Consider the following 20,344-nt stretch of genomic DNA (forward strand, 5'->3'; position numbering starts at 1 on the left):
CTCAACACCTTAGTAAAGTAACTCGAAAAATTAATCAGAAATAACACGATGTTTTGATTTATTTTAATTATACAAATCAAAACATAAAGGTTATTCCTGATTAATTTTTCGAATTATTTTATAATTAAAGGCGTTAAGAAACCTTTGGTGACCCCACAGTTTAAATGTCTATCGTAGGTACGTCGTGAACAGTGGTCGTTACAGACAAACGTTCACGTAAATTGTCCCAGTCAATGGATGAATTTAATGTGTCAATCAATGGCCACAGCCACACTGTTTTGAATTTCATTCTATTCGATTTCCGATTAGTTTGAACGAAATTGATTCTGTAGATATTTATAAGAAGATGAGGTATGAGTGCCAATGAGACTACTCTCCATCCAAGTAACAATTTATAAAGTAAACTATTATAGGTCAAGCTACGGCCTTAAACACGGTGCATCGAAAAGCAAGCTATAAAGGGCCCCAAAAATTACAAGTGTAAAACCATTCAAACGGGAAAACCAACGGTCTAATCTATATAAAAACGAGAAACGAAAACACGTATGTACCACATAAACAGACGACAACCACGGAACAACAGATTCCTGTTTAATGACAGGTGCAAACAATTGCAGCGGGATTAAACGTTTCAATGGTTCCAAACCTTTTCCTTTTTCTAAAACATAGTTTTGTTTATAGTTTTACTTGAAGTCAACTTTTTTAGAGGTTTATTTACACAAATTTCCTCATTATTTTTCAATAGACCTGTAAAAGATAAATATGTATAACATCATTTTAGAATTTTTCATCGTATTTCTGTGTAATATCATATTTCAGTTGACAACAGATAAAAATGAACGCTTTTTTCAATTTATTATCGTTCATATGATTATTATTCCATATATAGTTATAAGTGGTTTTTTTTTATTTCGTTGTCCGCAGTGACTGTATGTAGTACTTTATAAATAAACTCTACCATAATAAAACACACAAAAAGGAATACATGACAAAGATTTTCATATATGGCAATCGAATCTGTCAAATATATGCAATAAAAACAAGTTAATTTGATTTGAGAGTAAATTTTTTCGTTCACCTTTAAAATTTCAAATCGTTTTACTTATACTAATATCATACATGTCTTAACTGGTTTCAGTAAAGTCATACATGTTTATATCAGACTGTTCTTTACAATCAGTTAATGTTTTATTATTACTATCTGGTTCTTCCATGTGATTATCTTTGAAATGCTTATATAACATGTTTCAAACATAATAAAATACACATTAAGCGTATGATCCAAAGTTAATACCGACACAGCAGACCAAAGCCATTTAACTAATAAAAACGCAATGCGTTGACCTAAATAGACCACTTGATAAGAGAATTACAGGCGTGAACAATGATAAGAGATATACAAAAGATTTAAATAAACCTTGACCGCAGATAATTGATAGCTTTTAATGACCGCTCTTATAAGAACATTCACAGACAATATACCATAATTACAAAAGTAGTTATTGTTGATATAAAGCCTGTAAACGGCCAGCAGGAAGTATTTCAAGATACCCAGTCTGATATAAAAGTAAAGCAAAGTAAAGTAATCTTTTTTTAAGTCGGGTTGCATATCCACATAATAACAAAGAACATGAGCTCTTAAGAGCTCTTTAACCTACTGATATTAATAAACAAAACATACATGTAACAACATCAGATACACATACAACACAAACATATAGACATCACATATATATATTAATGCATAGATAGCACATGCAGAATAAAAGCTAAATTGTCTAACTGTTTCATATAGACACAGAATAAGAGGGAAACCTTTTTTGGTAAAGTTTCGAAGAGTAATATACAGAAATTAATAAAAAAAAAGTTTTATTTCTTATAAATGGCACTGTCTACAAATATGTTTTTCTGGTCCATGTCAACTAATCTCTAGTATCAAATTCATTCCTTTCTAGCTGGGTATATTTTCTGTTTATCTCCCTTTCCTAGCTGAGTATACATTTTTTTTATCTTTACGTTATATCATTTTTTTTATGATATTGTTGAAGTACTGAAAAAATATAAAACATGATAAAATTATTATTTTTATTATACAAACATTTGGGCTTAAGGGCAACACGTTATGTTACAGAAAACTTCCTTGGCGTCAGTTAATAAAAAGCGATGCATGTAAACTAACTGACGCCAACATTATACTTAACTATCCGAGCAGTGTGCGAGGCACACAGTCTGAATGCCTGAGGATGTTTTTTTCTCTAGTATCATGTAATTCACTCAGTTCTGTCATATTGTAAATCAAGAATAAAACAAATTACATGCTACCTGCAGTTGACATAAAACACACAGTATGTACATAAAATGATAGTGTGTTATCAGATAATTAAGGATAAATTGCCGCAAAAATACTGTGCCTGAGCTAGCCACATATCTTTAAAAGAAATGCGTCACCATAGGGGTATTTGCATACACATGTGTGTACGACTACCAGTCTAATTGTCTCAGAGTACTTTAGCAGGCCGTTCCCGAGCGGTATAGCCTTACTTGATTTTACACGTGGTACCGCATAAGAGTAAATCTTTGTGGACATAGACCGACGTTAAATAGAGCTGTTGAGCAATCAAGATGACACTATTCCTCGTTAAGGTACGTAGGCACCCTAACTACTCAAAAAAAAAATTGGGGAAACGATATAATATTTGGCAAAAATAAAATAGCATAGCCCAAAACGAAATATGTAATGTTATGTTGCCTGCCCGAGTTGCATATCGAGTAACTCCAAAAATTGAAGATGTTGTGCCTGATGAAGCCTTGTGTCTTGTTAAAATTGAAGTTGATCTGGAGAAAAATCTAATGTCAATATAAAATTCCTTAACCGCAATATTGAGATCAACGTAAGAAGAAAAGACACCAGGCTAGGATTGAGGACAAGTTACAAAGTTATAACCGATTGTAAAAAACGTTTTTCTCCATTGTATCTTTGTTATTTAATTTTTTCCAGCGCGGATTTAATATCCAATTAGAAGTTCTAATGTAGCGTTTAAAACAATCTGATTTCCAACGTCCCAGTGTTTGTATCATGCTGTCCTCAATACCTTGAAAACTAGCACTTGTGGCCGCACCTGATCGAAAAGAATGTCCGCTATAATCCTTGTCACTATATTGATTTGAATTTTTGCACTGCTATACTGCTACTAACTAATTAATGCAACTGACTGAATAAACCTGACAAAGATTGAAAAATTAACACGTGCACCAAGTTCATGAGACGGTTAAGAAAACATTGCCGTCTCTACCACAGACATCATAATTTTAAATCTAGTAATTAAATGTGTATCGTCCACCTAAATAAATAATGATTTTGACAGAAGCCGAGTCGGACAGAACATGAAAAATTAATATAAACATCAATTAAAAATTTCTAATTAAAACTAAAATTGTAACGACAAAGCCTTACCTCATGACTAAGAGAAATATGTAGCCTTGAATCCAATATCAGTATTACTATGGTCAGATTTAAACACCACGAGCATGTTATTGCTGGTTGACTGCACTGTAATACTACTACTAATGGACCCAGAAAGATGCCGTAAGAGCGAAGATGACATAGTTGATCCATCATAAACCTGAGTTATAAACCAAAATACAAAAATAAAATGAAATATTGGCTTTCAAAGACCTCCGAACCTAAACAAAGGTGATGTTTAAACACACAAATTAATGTTAGCTATCTACTTCAAAATCTATGACAATACTTTAAGGTGTTGAAAAAACCCGGAATGTTATAACAAAACTAAGTGGAATCAGGTTTTTTTCTATTGTTGTTGCCCTTGATAGACATTTTTACATGATTTTTTTCACTTTATCCACAGTTAATGATGTTTGCTCCTTTATGTTTTCATTTTGGAATCCTGTGGTTTTATCCATGGCTTATTTTTTTCATAATTTTATTACAAACAGTTTTGAAATGTGGTCATTTATAAAATTCCTATTTACAAAAATGAATTTTTCGAAAAAAACTTAGGATTTTTTTATCCCAGGCATAGATAACCTTAGCCGTATTTGGCACAACTTTTTTGGAATTTTGGATCCGCAATGCTCTTCAATTTTGTACTTGTTTGGCTTTATAAATATTTTGATATTAGCGTCACTGATGAGTCTTATGTAGACGAAACGCGCGTCTTGCGTACTAAATTATAATCCCGGTTCCTTTGAAAATTATTGAAAACCTTATACAATCCTTAGTTTCATCTCAAAGAAGCATTTACGTTACCAGTATAAATACACATGATTGCGGCGAATATTGAATTCTGAAGACCGACAGTGGAGTGAGGGGCAGTATTGAATTTTAGTATGAGTTCAAACTCTTAGAGGTTCAGAGTATATATATTGAAAATACGTCACATAGCCCTATGTTTTGAAGTTTGAATAAAATAGTTGTGCATATCAACTTTCCATTATAGCATAATAAAAAATTTACAAAACTTCTTAATGAAAGTGATAGTTCATCTCCTTTTATTCATATACGAAAAAGCAACATTATAATGATAATTTTTAATACTGCTTTACATTATGTCTAATGCATAATTTAACTGTGATAAATATCAATTAATAAGTAAATCATTGATCATATAAATTGACATTCTGATTAATTTTAGGAAGTTTGTTCCTATTTGCCAGATTTTCGGAATCCTATGGTTTTATCCATGTATTTCCATTACAAAATTTGGCCCGCTCATATCTACTTTTATTTTCATAATTTTATTATATATAGTTTAAAAAGCCATATTAGAAATCTTACAAAATACTTTTATTATTTCATAGATTATTTAAACAAAAAAAAACGGCAAATGATAATAGTACGAAAAATCTAGAGAGAATCTTTTCTAGACAAATTTTCAATGACTTATATCTCGAAAACAAGCCCTTAATTTTTTCTGCTTTTTGGGTTTCTTATTAATATACTATCATTTATAACAGTCTTTTATTTTGGAACAGAGCAGCGAACATCATTAAGTGCATTTCACTTACTCGAACGTGATCACAACATTCTTCTGTGTGGACTCCATGAACTGTCAGGGTAATGTTTTGTCCAGGTTGCACTCGTATGGAATATTTGTACCTTAGGTTATTTGTATAGTAGTTAGGGTAGCCCGGAGAGCTTATTATTGCTGATGAATCTGTCAAATATTCGAAGTTCCCTACAAAACAATATTTTAAAATCATAACATTGAAAGTACCTTGTTTATTTTCACTGATCCATTTGATTTATCAATTGTATGCCCCTACTACGTGGAAGAGGGGCATTATATTTTTCGATTTATGCGTCCGTTCCTCCGTCCGTCCGTTCGTTCGTTTGTCCGTCAGTCACGTGTAAGGTTAATGTTTTTGGTCCAGGTAGTTTTTGATGAAGTTGCAGTCCAATCAATTTGAAACTTAGTACACATCTTCCCTACGATACGATCTTTCTAATTGTAATGCAAAGTCAGAGTCTTTATCCAAATGTCACGGTCTGTTGAACATAAAAATGATAGTGCGAATCGGGCATCCGTTCATTATGGACACATTCTTGTTTTTTATCTTGACAGCAAAGTTTTTAATTCCATATTCGGAAGAACAAAGAAGTGATATTACAATGTTCCGACATTAAAAAAGACCTGCACTTTACTGTATCATTAATATGTGATAAAGATACATATATATGCCTATCTTTATTATTTTCCCATTTTTGTGAACAATTTACGAAACTATAATTATCAGTGTGATAGTAATAATTTGTGTCCCCTTTTTAGATATTTTTCCATAAATGCCATTTCAGAAACATATTTACTTTTTAATTAGAACTACATAACTGTTAAAATGTTTAGCCATATAATTAGTTTTCTAATGACATAACAGATAATCAAAATATATGTTTAAGGCATTATATGAGTTCTCCTACCAAATATTATCTCTTTTTATTAAATCAACAATTGGTTGACTTAAAAAACTTACATTCACAATTGACGCCATCGTAACCTTCTGGACAAATGCATCTGTATCCATTAACCTTATTTCTGCACACACGCTTATTTTGACAAGGATTACTGTCACAAGGTGTATCTATAATGTAAAAACATATATTTTTGTCAGCCTAATTTTTCTTTTAAACTGATGACGTGAGAAGAAAATACTCCAAGGATTCGAGTTCATTTGCAAAATATCTAACACAAGGTTTGCGATAAAGGTCATTTATTCAGAAACCATAAAAACATAATACAACTGAATGTTATGAACAATTATGTAATAAACCCAAACTGAATAAATGACAATAATTTGCAAAGGTGGGGAATAAATACCGCCACCCTCAATAACTAAATTACAAAATGTATAAACAAACAAATATTGTACAATAAAAGATTGAAATCATCAGCATATGAAATTCAAAATTTTTAATTTAAAAAATAATACCTATAAATATAAATCTGTTAAAGAATCAAGGGAGTAGGTGGGTGGTAAATTAAAAATCTTCACTTTTCTTGAGAAAACTAAAATGGCGTCCGCTAGCATTCAGTGCAATTGCGAGAATGCTGGCTAATCTAAACACATGTAAAGAGATAATATGCGCATAATCCTCATTGGTCAATTAAATATCATTAAACAATCAAAGTAGTAATTAATCTTGACCCTGATCGAGAAATGACCCCACTGATCTTTGCCTGTAATCAAAAACTACAGACGACCCCATGCAAATTTACAGTTTCATATTACTCTTGATAAGAATAATTTCCTGACAAAAATGTTTTATATACCATAAAATGATTTTTTTGTCAGCCAAATTTTTCTTTTAAACTGATGACGTGAGAAGAAAATACTCCAAGGATTCGAGTTCATTTGCAAAAAAAATATCTAACACAAGGTTTGCGATAAAGGTCATTTATTCAGAAAACATAAAAACATAATACAACTGAATGTTATGAACAATTATGTAATAAACCCAACCTTAATAAATGACAATAATTTGCAAAGGTGGGGAATAAATTCCGCCACACTCCCCAAATCACAGAGTTGAAGAGCCGCCACCCGAGAAACCTTGGAGATAAATTTTAGAAGAGTTTAATTGATTGATATAAATATTTGCTTTCTTTACATCCAATTGCAATCATTTCATTCAAATTAAGGACCACATTAAAATGAAAAGAGAAAGAAAAATATGTGTATAAAATAAAGCATTGCTCCATGTCTGAATATTAAGGTTATAAGATTATAAAAAAGCAGAGCAAGACATGTTGACCTCTACCTTTTATGTTTTACAAGTACACATGCCAATGTAAGGCAAACCCTTTTGATCCCTCCCTACATTTCCATAGCATAATTAATGAAAATTACAACTTCTTATTGTATTCAACCTATAAAAGGTTATTAAATATATTTAGATAAAAAAAAATTGATAAAAAATAAAACAAATACCTTGATGTCATGTATATGTGTACGGAATGCAGAATGTAAAACAAAAACATTAATTGAAGACAAAATTCATATGCATACATGTTTATATATGCAGATGTAAGATAAGCAAAACAGATTTAAAGAACAAAACAATAATTTGTACTTAACTATTCAAAACAATTTAATAAAGTGATAGAGCAAGCCTTGTTGACCTCTATCCATCGTTACATAAAAAAGAGTGATTTGCTGGTATTCTTAAAATCTTACTCAAATACTAGAATGTAGAGCAAGCCCTGTTGACCTCTACTAAGAAAATTACTTTTTGGCAAAGCAAGACATGTTGACCTCTGCCTAATACATGATATACAAGTGTACAATTTAATATAATTTAATCGTGCGTTTATTTAATGATACCACTCTTTTAGCTGTTTAATAATGCAGCACCTGTTTTAAACTATGATCCTTGTAACCTTCTTGGCTTACGACTTTAAAAATAAAAGGGACTTCAACAATGACTTAATGGAAAACGCCCAATGATGGACCACATGAGAACTGAAAAAGGGGGCTAACTTATAAAATATTAATTCTGCGTTCTACTTCCACAGTTAAAACCATGTTTCTTGGACCAGCTCAATGATAGTTTCAACAATTTTATATGAAACTGACGTTTATTCAGGTGGTTTTCCAAAAGTAACATCGATACTTTCTCTTAAATAAAAGATTGGTTGTGAATTAACACGATTAAGCAAAAAAAAAATCCGCTTTCCTTTTTCTTTTAGCAACCAGACCCAAGTGAAAGCAAATAAATCAAGTAATATGGCCTCGTACTCTGCCTTTATCATTTTTGCATAAGTTCGACTTATGAGTGACCAGCACAGGATTTTCCTTGCACATTTATTTTGGAGGGAATGCTAAAGACTTAGTTATGAAATATTTTTAATCTTAAATCCGTGAATTATTTCTATTTTGACAACGGTTATAGCCCAGGAAGGATGAAATTGTTCGATTTATTTTTATTCTGAATTGTAGGCGACTTCTTACTTTTACGTGTGACTTAAAATTGATCAGTTGTTGTTGTTGGTATATTTGTTATTGATAATATAAAAACAGGAGCATGCATCCTTTACAACTACCCAATCAAACTTCATCACTCTGAGTACCTCAAGAAATGTTCCATCATATAATTTTGAAATATTGAAAACAAATTGTTTTGCCAATTAATAGGCTAATAATTTATACTTATTTAAAATGTGAAAAGATATTCCTGATATTTACATAATATAAAGACGTAAATGTCACAAGTTGCAGTACACTGATGGTTCGACATAATTTACGTGTGTTAAACCGCCTTTGATTCCAATAAATGGCCATCATCTTTATCTTCACTGAAATTTGGAGAAAGGATTTCTATAAAGTTATCAGCACAAATGTCTTTTCTTGTTTTAAATTCAAATTCAAACCCAAGGGCAAAATCTTTGTTGAGAAGTATGTAACTGTCTGGCCTAATGAAGAATTGTCAATACCTAAAGTTCAATCTTCTTACATTGGGGTTGCTGTGAGCATAAAATGTGCTGAAACATATCGGTATGATGTCACAGACGGTTAAAGGGAACAGTGTACAGCATTTGCTAATGTTGAAGGCAACATTTCTGTCTCTATATTTTGAAAATCCAGGCTGTGTTAAACTAATGTTGAAGCTACACATGATGTACAATCTGTAATCTGCCAATGATTTCAACACGCTATCGGTCATAAAATAAAAACCAACACTTTTCCATTCAACTGAGCAATCACCGTCGCTGCCATTTCTTTAGCTGTTGGCTGTGTTATGAATGAGGAAAGTGAATTGGTACATCTTACAAAAGTATCGTATGAGCTGTTGATCTTCGTAGACCATTATTATTTCGGGTCTGTTTTCGTTCTTTTCATTGAATCATACAAGCTGTCACATCTGTAATAGCAGTAATGCCTCTAACCCCAGCTCTCTGATATAACATCTATAAAGGAAACGAAATAGTGGCCCAATAAACAGCATCAATGACAGATATAAAATAACCATACTTGAAAATAACTGATATCATAGACCTCATGATTAACTTACACAATAAACAATAAAACTGTATGTATAGTTATGATAACATGTACATTACTATAAAATAAATCAGTGTAATTATTCATAAAAAAGAAGATGTGGTATGATCGTAAATTCAGACGACAATTACCCAACAGTGTCCAAATGAATAGAATTAGAGGAACTCTACACCAACGTACGACCATCAACAATGAGAGCAAAAACCATATGTAAAATGATACAAATATAACCACAGAAAACCATATGTATATAATGATATATATATAAAATATAACCTATATGTATAGAGATGTGATACATATATAACCATATAAAACCATATGTATAATGATACATCATATAACCATATAAAACCATATGTATGATGATACATAATGTAACCATATAGCACTATATGTATAGAGATGTGATACATATATAACCATATAAAACCATATGTATATAATCATACATATATAACTATATAAAAACATATGTTTAATGATACATATATAACCATATAAAACCAAATGTATAATGATACATAATATAACCATATGAAACCAATATGTATAATGACACATATATAACCATATAAACCCATAATTATGTATATAATGATACATATATAAAATGTAAACCATATGTATAGAGATGTGATACATATATAACCATATAAAACCAATATGTATACTGATACATATATAACCATATAAAACCAATATGTATACTGATACATATATAACCATATAAAACCAATATGTATACTGATACATATATAACCATATAAAACCAATATGTATACTGATACATATAAAACCATATAAAACCATATGTATAATGCTACATATATAAGCATATAAAACCATATGTACATAATGATACATCAATAACCACAGAAAACCATTTGTATAATGGTACAAATAACCATATGTATATAATGATACATATAAAACCATTAGTGTAAATGATACACATATAATCATATAAAATCAAACGTATTAAAGATACAAATTCAACCACAGACTGTAAACTGAAAAAACAGACGATCTGCACTGCCAACAGCTACACACATCTGATGCATTCTCGCTTACTAGATACCAATAATTTTAATAAATATCGATATCGCTATGAATTAAAGTATGTCAGTGTATTTTGACTCGGACGCCATATGTACCTCCACATAATATAAACTTGCAAATTCACCCTGAGTTTTGGAATCGTCGAAACTAAAATGTTATCGGCCTTTGTCACTTTCACAATATGTATAACACAGTGGCGGATCCAGAGGGGGGGTTCCGGGGGTCCGCACCCCCCCTTTATTTTGGCCGATCAATGCATTTGAATCGGGACATATATTTTGCACCCCCCTGCACCCCCCCCCCCCCCCCTTTGCCCTGGGCTAGCACCCCCCCTTTCGAAAATTCCTGCATCCGCCACTGTAACAAGATCATAAGTCATGCACAATTGAATGAAAACTTTATAAATACTCAAGGAACCATAAATTATAATGCACAAAGCTATAAAATGATTACGTTATAAATCAAACAAAAATATATTAAATTGTGCCTATAAATTTATTTCAGATGGCTTTTACCTTTTTAGTTATCTCTTATATTAATTGCGTCTGTACATTCCAACATATATAATCGTCTGACAAAAACTGCTTTCTGGGTCATTTCAGCATACAACATCGTTGTTAAAATTAAAAATCTTCACTTTTCTTGAGAAAACTAAAATGGCGTCCGCTAGCATTCAGTGCAAGTGCGAGAATGCTGGCTAATCTAAACACATGTGAAGAGATAACATGCGCCTAATCCTCATTGGTCAATTAAACATCATTAAACAATCATAGTAGTAATTAATCTTGACCCTGATCGTGAGATGACCCCACTGATCTTTGCCTGTAATCAAAAACTACAGACGACCCCATGCAAATTTACAGTTTCATATTAATCTTGATAAGAATAATTTCCTGACAAAAATGTTTTTATGTACCATAAAATGATTATCCGTCGCCATACTAACTTATGTATTGTGCTTGCTATTTAGCGGTGGAACTTTATGTATTATGGTTGTTAGCTTGCCGTGTTACCTTATTCGTTATGCATTCTATTTTTTGTGTGGTGGTACCTTATGTATTATGCCTGTAATTATGTGCTGGAACCTTATATAATATGCTTGCCATTTTGCGGTGGTACCTTATGTTTTATACTTACATTGTTGTGGTGGTACCTTATAAATTATGCTTGCTATTCTGCAGTGAAACCCTTCTGTAGTTTTCTTATTATTTTGTTGTAATACTTCATATATTATGCTTGCTACTTTGCGGTGGTAACTTGTTTATTATGTTATGTTGTGGTGGTACCTTATTTATTATGCATTCTATTTTGCGGTGTCACCCCTATGTATTTTGCTTGTTATTTTGTGGTGGTACCTTATGTATTATGCTTGCCATTTTGCGCCACCCGTACTGTCTTTCCATACGCCCAAAAGCCTTGACGACTTGCTGGTAAGAGCTGAGTTGTGTTCTAAATAAGGTTCTTCGTTTGTTGGCTCTTGTAAGGGAAGTGGGAACAAACGGTGTGTGTTCTGCAAGCAAAAACTGAATACCAAGACTTTTAAAAAAGTGACTCCAGTGGTTCGGAAAACACCACATTTTGCAATGTTGTTTGAAGGACTGCATGTGATCTGTATCTTCTACAGTGTAATTAAAAAAACAATGTTGGTGAGTCAGAAAAGCAAATCTTTGATCTCAAACGACATTTGAGATCCCCTGGTCATACTAAAGCTGATCTTAATCGACTGACTATAATTATCATTGACCACAACACTGATGGGTATATGGTATATGGTGGAGCGAATCACTAAGGAAATATTTTGGATATGAAAATTAAACAAAAGTTGGCACCAAATGGGATCAACGAAAAGGTGCAATTCTTTTCATTTGGTGAAAAACAAACGATAACGTTCGACCATATCACCCAAAGGAGCGACCTTATCACCCAAAACAGCGACTAGAACACAACTGTTCTATACTTGCTATTTTCAACATGGCTCCGACAATTTTTCAAAATTCATTCTATCATGATTATTAACAGATTGGACACAAATTGATTGATAAATAAGAAGAAGTTTTTCTACACTTCTTCTAATTAGACCGGCATATAAAAGAACTTTGGGGTCCCTCTCTTATCGAATAAGTGTAACTTACCAAATGTTAGGCATATTGTCTGATTGTACATGGCTGATATACATTTTTGGCCCACTTCACATGGGTTTATAGTGCATCCGTCTTTATCCTTTAAATATGAAAAATAGTGTATACATTTAGAAATCTGTCCGAAATTGCTTTTTGTATGAAAATATTCAAGGCATTAGTATTTGATAAATACTTAAAAATCAAGGTATAGATTAGTGTAAATAGTTGTTAAAGGTACCAGTCTTTTTAATACGCCAGACGTGCGTATCGTCTACATAAGACTCATCAGTGACGCTCAGATTTAAATAATTAGGAAGTCAAACAGGTACAAAGTTGAACAGCATTGATTACTAAAAATTCCAAAAAGTTGTTCCAAATACGGCTAAGGTTAGAAAATCCTTAGTATTTCGAATAATTCATACTTTTGCAAACAGTAGATTTATAAAAATACCATATAATTGTTAACCTTTTTCATGAATATTTTCAAAAATAAATTGTTAAATAACACAGAAAACATCAAAATTTCGTTTAAAAATTAATCGAGGAAACTACATACTGGTACTTCTATTATGAATGCCTTTCTATAAGGTACTACCTTGTGAACCACTACCCCTTAAAGTTTGTTGAAATTCAAAGTGTGGGTCAACATTTCTATATATTTGGGTTGAATTCTTCAACTTAACTCGCATTCGGAACCATTAAAAGCTTGACTTGTTGCATTTACCACTATCAATTGATGAAGACTGTGTGTCTAAATGCATTTAAAGTTGTTTTGGTGTATCAACATGGTATCAACGGAAATATATCATACTGGTTTTGAAACTGCATAAAGGTTACATAAATCATAAGGATGTTAAAAAACAATGGTATCTATTTGGTACTCATGAGATGGCGAAAAAGTGTAACATTCTTCAATCCTTTTACCTTCATCTTAATTACCTTTATGGATGCATATATTTTGATTAAAAACTACAATTGAAAAAAAAAGACAACAACCGAACATTAGAACCAAAAAACTCAATTTATAGGTCAAAATACGGTCTTCAACAAAAGTGTTTTTACATAATGGGACAACAATGTCACGCTGTTACTCGTCCCGGGTCTCTAACAGTTGCGAATAAATTAAACCCAACCAATTATAGATTTGTCCAACCTTACACAATTTCTTCAAATAATCAAGACCCGTGAAGATAGACTATAATCAACCGCTTACATTGTTCTGATATGAATATGAGGCGAGGTTGTTTAGCTTAGAATTGTCCTTTGTTATATTATCATAACTGACATCAGAAGACATTTCAAAATTGGCATAGCCATTGATTAATACTTGATTAATAAGACATATATTGGCAAGTATGACGCTAATACAACATTGCATCCCTGGTCTCTATGATGAGTTTATTTGGATCAAACTAAATATGAGAAATTGCCATTTTCTAAAGGAATTTTCAAATCATAAGTTGAAACATATATATTCATAGTGGATTGGGAAACAAGTTTTGCAATTTATGATAATTCCTTTCCACTTTGCGGGTGCGAGTGCTGCCTTGTAGCGGCATTAGCCTGCTCTTTTTCGAAATCAACAAGGGTGTATTTAACGTGCAAGGGATATGGCTATCTCGGAACTGGAATCGAACCAGGAACCTTTGTGTAAGTAATCCGATGCACTAAGATGTCTAAGACACAATGAAGCGAAAATAGTGTTGTGGATAACTAAGTATCACTAGTGACAATGTCTCAAAACGAGATATTACGGCAATACGGAGTTTAACAGTATTTACGGTGGATTCGGAAACAAGTTTTGCAACTCATATTAATCCCTTTCCACTTTGCTGGTGCAAGTGCTGCCTTGTAGCGGCATTAGTCTGCTCTTTTTCGAAATCAACAAGAGTGTCTTTAACGTGCAAGTGATATGGCTCTCTCTTAACACGGGTCAGACATTTATCGTCCCCTTCCGACGGACTATCATCGTTTCCTCAAGTCCATACTCACAAATGGTGTCAAGGGAGAGCCGAAAATTTAGTCCCTGAAATTTTCTTCCCAGAACGGGAATCGAACCAGGAACCTTTGTGTTAGTAGTCCGATGCACTAATATGTTTAAGGATGTTCGCTACTCAATTAAAAAATGAAAAGCTTTGTAAAAGACTGTTATGAAATGATAGTTTATAAATAAAGACGAAACTAAAAAAGCAGAAAAAATGGAGGGTCCGTTTGCTTGTTTTCGAGATATAAGCCTATGAAAATTTGGCGGGAAATAATTCTCTCTAGAGTTTTCATATATTCAACATTGGCACCTTTTTTGTTTCAAAAACTATGAATGAATAATAAGAATTTTATAAGATTTTGAGATATGGCTTCTTAAACTTTATGTTATAAAATTATGGAAAGAAAAGTAGGGGTTAAGTGGGCATATTATTTTTCATGTCAATGCATGGATAAAACCAGAGGATTCTTAAAATCTGGCAAATTTAAAAAAAAAAGAGGAGCAAACATCCTTAAGACACAATGAAGCGAAAATAGTGTTGTGGATAACTATTAGTAATTATTACTAGTGACAAGGTCTCAAAACGAGGTTAGTACTGAGTTTAACAGGCTAAAACTTTAAAGACTCATCAGATTACTTTGGTTATAGGTTTGGTTAAACAACAACAAATCAACAAAGCAACTATTGAAACAAACTGTAGATTAATGTGATATTTTTTGGATTGCACGCTCGACCATCATTGTTTTTATTTTATCAGCGCATCGACACTACCATAGAATATCAATGGTTCGAACAGCTAAGTATTTACGTCTGATAATCAGAATTGAGCAAACATGGAAAATGGAAAAGTATAAGAATCTTTAATAACAACAACTTACCCTCATCCAACCACCAATATCTGTATAAATTGAATTATCCATGTCAATTATAATGTCACCAGGAAAAACATTTAGTAATTCACATTCAAAATGACTTCTGTTGAAATTTACTGCGTTGCACCCCTTGTCCAACATGCAGTCACCAATACACATCAGCGGACCAACTTTTTCATAGGCCAATATAACATGCGAGTTACTGTAGATGTTTTTGGTGAACGAAGAACCGATAACGTTAAGTGAAATTCCCTCACTAGTTTTTATTATCAACATTGAAATTAAAATTTCAAGAAACTTGATGAACATTGTAGCTCTTATTTAAATGTGATTATTTTAACTTATTTCTTCACTCGGGATCTTATCTGCTTTCTCGTTTGTAGACCGATTACGGTTGACAATGATAATATCACTGCACAGAGTATTTCGAAGTCTAGTTGTTATTGGTGATATCGCGAGCACAACTGATAGTTTAAATTTAATACACAAGTGTATAGTTACTTTCATAATCATTAAAGCCAATGGCAGATATAGAAAAAAATAATTCAGTAAAATCAGGTTACTCATTTGTTAACATGGATTTATATTATTTGTCAAATAACTAAATTTTTTGTTAGGTTATTTATTTTTGGTGCTTGAGAAAAAAAACTTAATGAAGGGTATGATAAGTTTCTGTATCAATTCGATATTGTTAGGCCACGAGTATGTCAATGTAGACAACAAAGAGTTAGAGGGACAAAATAACCCACCGAAATTGCTAAGATATTCAAAAGTATTTATTCGGCATTAGGTATCATATTTTGTTGTCCGAGTCTTCTGGTAACATGCTGTCGTCGAATGCTCGAGTGGTTGATGTGTGGTATAAATTACTAGCCGGGCCGAGAATGACATTCTGTAAGAACGTAGTATTTGTAGACAAAAACTAAATCTAAAAAGTACAATTAATTTGTCATTTCACTACTGCACGACGTATAACCAAGATATAAATTCGAGAAAAAGGTAAACTGCATATTAAATGAATGCCTGATTTAGAAAATGTTCTTTCTACAAATTGGCAATTACTCAAAATAGTAAAATGCAGCAGTAAACTTACAGATCCCTTGCAATAATCATTGATTATAGAAATTCACAGATAACACCCCTTAATTTATAAAGTCTACAAGAATGATTCAACATTTGAACGATGTTCATAAATACTTGCACACATTATTTTCTTGTTTAGGGCTAGCTGGATGTGGGATTTTCTCGCTGTGTTGAAGACCCTTTGCAATTGACCTTGTGTTGTTTATTTTTCTCTTTGGTCAGGTTGTTGTGTCTTCGACACATTCCCCGTTTCCATTTTATCTTTTTTTTTATATAAAGATGTTATAACTTTTTTGTAATTTATTTACACTAAATCACAATTTATTATTCATAAGAGGTAGATACATCGGAGAGAAAATGCACACCTTGTAACCGAAAAGAGTTTAAAAAAAACGATTAGCATTACAATTGTTCATTAATGGCACTCAAACGTATTCTAACAAACTTGGGAAACTTTTGAAAGCAAAGAAAACGTCTCTTATTAAAAGACTGTGTAAACTAATCAAAATAACAAACGAGAAAATTGGTCATGATGTCTGAATTACATGACCGTATTGTATTCATGTCTAATATTCCTTTCTTTTTATATCAATCCTGGAGAATTGTCTTTTATTCTAAAATTAAAGAACCTTAGTGAGCGCGCTCACATATCCCACGTCCCCACATTGTCATTGGAGGAATAAAATAAGTGAAAGAAACAAAAATTGTATATAAAAAAATTAAATCATCGATTTCCTGTCAATATGCACATATACATAGTATGTCCTTATTATCTTCAAAGTTTCATGAAAGTCTGTTGTGCGGTGTCAGAGAGTTGCAGAAGTACAATAAAGCAAATAAGCTCAAAAGGGCGTAACTCGTAGAAAAAAATTGAATCGTAATTTCTTGTTGGTATGCACATCTACATAGCATGTCCTTTATATTATCTGAAAAAGTTTAATGAAATTATTTTGTGTGGTTTCAGAGGAGTTGCGAGACAAACTGTTGCATTAGTACATTAAAACAAATAAGTTCAAAGGGGCGTACTCTTAGAAAAAAAAATTGAATCGTAATTTCCTGTCGATATGCACATCTGCATAGTATATCCTTATTATCTAAAAAGGTTTCATGAAATTCTGTTGAGTGATTTGAGAAGAGTTGTGATGTTAAGAAACCGGACTGACGGACAAAAATAGTATACCCTCCGCAACTTCGTTGCGTGTGGTATAACAAGACCGTAAAATCGATAAAACGGATGAAATAAATATATGTTGAATCTAATTCCTTATGATTGATAAGTAATATTATATCCTGAAGCAAAAGGTCAATACAGAATTTAAAACAAACATGTTTAAAATATAGAATGGATTCTTATTACAATTATTTATTCAATATTTTAACTTTACTTCAATATTTTTCTTTAAAATCAAGCAACATCAATATTCAAATGGTGATAGTCATATATTAGACGTTACGCACGGTATTCGGTCTATTTTTCATTTGACTATTTCCACGGCTGGTAATCTACACACGCAGAACATTTGGTTCTGCAATAAAAACCGTGAGAGGATTTTCCGGTTGTGCTTGAGTGGAGTAATTGTCACCGCTTCAAAAGGTATGTACATTTCTAAATCTCAATTTTCTTATTCAACTGATCAAAATATTGAAAATCAGAGAATGCTATGCTGTGGTGAATACTTTAACGAAGAAATACATGTATCATTTACTGTTGTACGTAGAGTTGAACTCTTACAAAATCAGTTGCCCCACGAGAAATCGCCTAAAAAGTGACATTTTAATTTTAAAATGGTTCTATTTACAGACCTACAAGTTCAAATTTAGTTTTTTTTAGGGCAATGGGTATGAATGTTGTTTTTGGCGGCGTGTACGCTGTCCGGTGTTGATAGACGTCTTAATTATTCCAAAAACTACATTTTTTCATTAAGTCATGCGTGAGGGGATCGGTTCTGATTGAGAACATCGTGAATGCGTGAGGGGAAGTACAGAAATTTTTTTTAATCTTTGGCTTTGTGACTTTTGTTGACTCAATAAATGTGATCAATGCTGATTAAAAATCATCACAGATTTGTCCTTATACTTTAACAGATGTAAACTGATCACTGATTCAATAAAATCAAACTATTTAAAATTGTTTGCTCAAATTCAGAAAATGCCATTATTCAAAGGTAAAAGGAAAAGAGGACTAAAATTGACTCTCTATAAAAAGCCATGGAGATAAAAGTTATCCCAGCCCTCGAAGCGAACTAAACCCTGTGGGAGTAGTCCTGTCGTCAAATATACGTCACAGAGATCACCACATATATTAAAGAAAATTATATCGCCGATCAAAACTTCAACACTTATATATATAAGACGTAATCTGTTCACCCAAAATCACGAAATTTCCGAAACAAAAAGGGCAGATATACAGAATTTATTATTCACGAACATCGATGTAAGCCAAGATAATCTCGAGGAAGACCATAAGGAAGAGCATGTATTAGACAACGAAGAAGACATAGAAGAAGTCACAGAAGAAGACCACGTAGTAGACCACGAGAAAGACCACATGGAAGACATTGAGAAAGAACATAAAGTTTTTCAAAGTGCTTTAGATAAACTCTCAGACGAAGGGAAAAGGGAAAGATTTTTTATTTTTTTTTTCATTAGTGGACGTTTTCCTTTAAAACAACATTGTATTCGACCTGTTTTTGGACATTGTTGAGTGGTTTGAAAAGGACGAATCAAGACGAATGAGATACTCCCCAACATCTCTGCAGTATTTTTGGTTATCGTTGACAACATTTTTTGTTTTTACTCTTCGTGAAACATATTATTAAACCCTAGGTTCCAACAATTTATTTCAATATCAATCTCAGTGATTTTTTTAGCACACATTATGTGTTTTTTCATGAACAATGTAGCCTTATTTAGGTAAGTTTCAACGACTCATAGCTTGAATATAAAGATATGATTTGTACTTCCCCTCACGCATTCACGATGTACTCAATCAGAACCGATCCCCTCACGCATGACTTAATGAAAAAATGTAGTTTTTGGAATTATTAAGACGTCTATCAACACCGGACAGCGTACACGCCGCCAAAAACAACATTCATACCCATTGCTCTAAAAAAAACTAAATTTGAACTTGTAGGTCTGTAAATAGAACCATTTTAAAATTAAAATGTCACTTTTTTAGGCGATTTCTCGTGGGGCAACTGATTATGTAAGCGTTCAACTCTACGTACAACAGTAAATGATACATGTATTTCTTCGTTAAAGTATTCACCACAGCATAGCATTCTCTGATTTTCAATATTTTGATCAGTTGAATAAGAAAATTGAGATTTAGAAATGTACATACCTTTTGAAGCGGTGACAATTACTCCACTCAAGCACAACCGGAAAATCCTCTCACGGTTTTCATTGCAGAACCAAATGTTCTGCGTGTGTAGATTACCAGCCGTGATTTCTTGATGCATAAGTAGAACAAAAAGAGATCAATTCTGCGTATTATTAAATAATTGCTGGTCTTGATTCATCATTCGGATCGAAATTAAATAAAACCTGATTTTAATAAATTTAATATTATGTATTATTACATAATTAAGCAATTATTCCGTGTTCATAATGCCATTTTTGCCGTGTAAGACGTAACAACAATACCTTACCACCCAAATATAAACGAAGAAAACATACAAACTACTGAATGAATTTCGATGAAA

The 20,344-nt window shown here is 32.3% G+C and overlaps 1 protein-coding gene across 1 annotated transcript; it reads right to left on the reverse strand.

Moving 5' to 3' along the window:
• Nucleotides 1-1,852: 1,852 nt before the first annotated feature.
• Nucleotides 1,853-15,989, reverse strand: LOC139503154 (fibropellin-3-like). The gene is made up of 6 exons (XM_071292888.1): nucleotides 15,561-15,989; nucleotides 12,711-12,798; nucleotides 5,992-6,099; nucleotides 5,029-5,198; nucleotides 3,455-3,623; nucleotides 1,853-2,050 (listed from the first exon to the last, which is right to left on the reverse strand). Exons 1-5 carry the CDS (start codon nucleotides 15,861-15,863, stop codon nucleotides 3,462-3,464), a joined length of 831 nt encoding a protein of 276 aa, XP_071148989.1. The 5' UTR covers nucleotides 15,864-15,989; the 3' UTR covers nucleotides 1,853-2,050; nucleotides 3,455-3,461.
• Between the last annotated feature and the right edge of the window lie 4,355 nt (nucleotides 15,990-20,344).

Source organism: Mytilus edulis, chromosome 14, assembly GCF_963676685.1.
Source record: "Mytilus edulis chromosome 14, xbMytEdul2.2, whole genome shotgun sequence".
Taxonomy (NCBI): Eukaryota; Metazoa; Mollusca; class Bivalvia; order Mytilida; family Mytilidae; genus Mytilus; species Mytilus edulis.

Excerpts from the sequence above, each read along its gene's own strand:
- LOC139503154 (XM_071292888.1), bottom strand. The coding sequence starts at position 15,863 with ATGTTCATCAAGTTTCTTGAAATTTTAATTTCAATGTTGATAATAAAA. Across the intron at positions 6,100-12,710 it reads GACAATATGCCTAACATTTG|ATACACCTTGTGACAGTAAT; the intron begins GTAAGTTACACT and ends TTTACATTATAG. Across the intron at positions 5,199-5,991 it reads CGATGGCGTCAATTGTGAAT|GGAACTTCGAATATTTGACA; the intron begins GTAAGTTTTTTA and ends ATTGTTTTGTAG.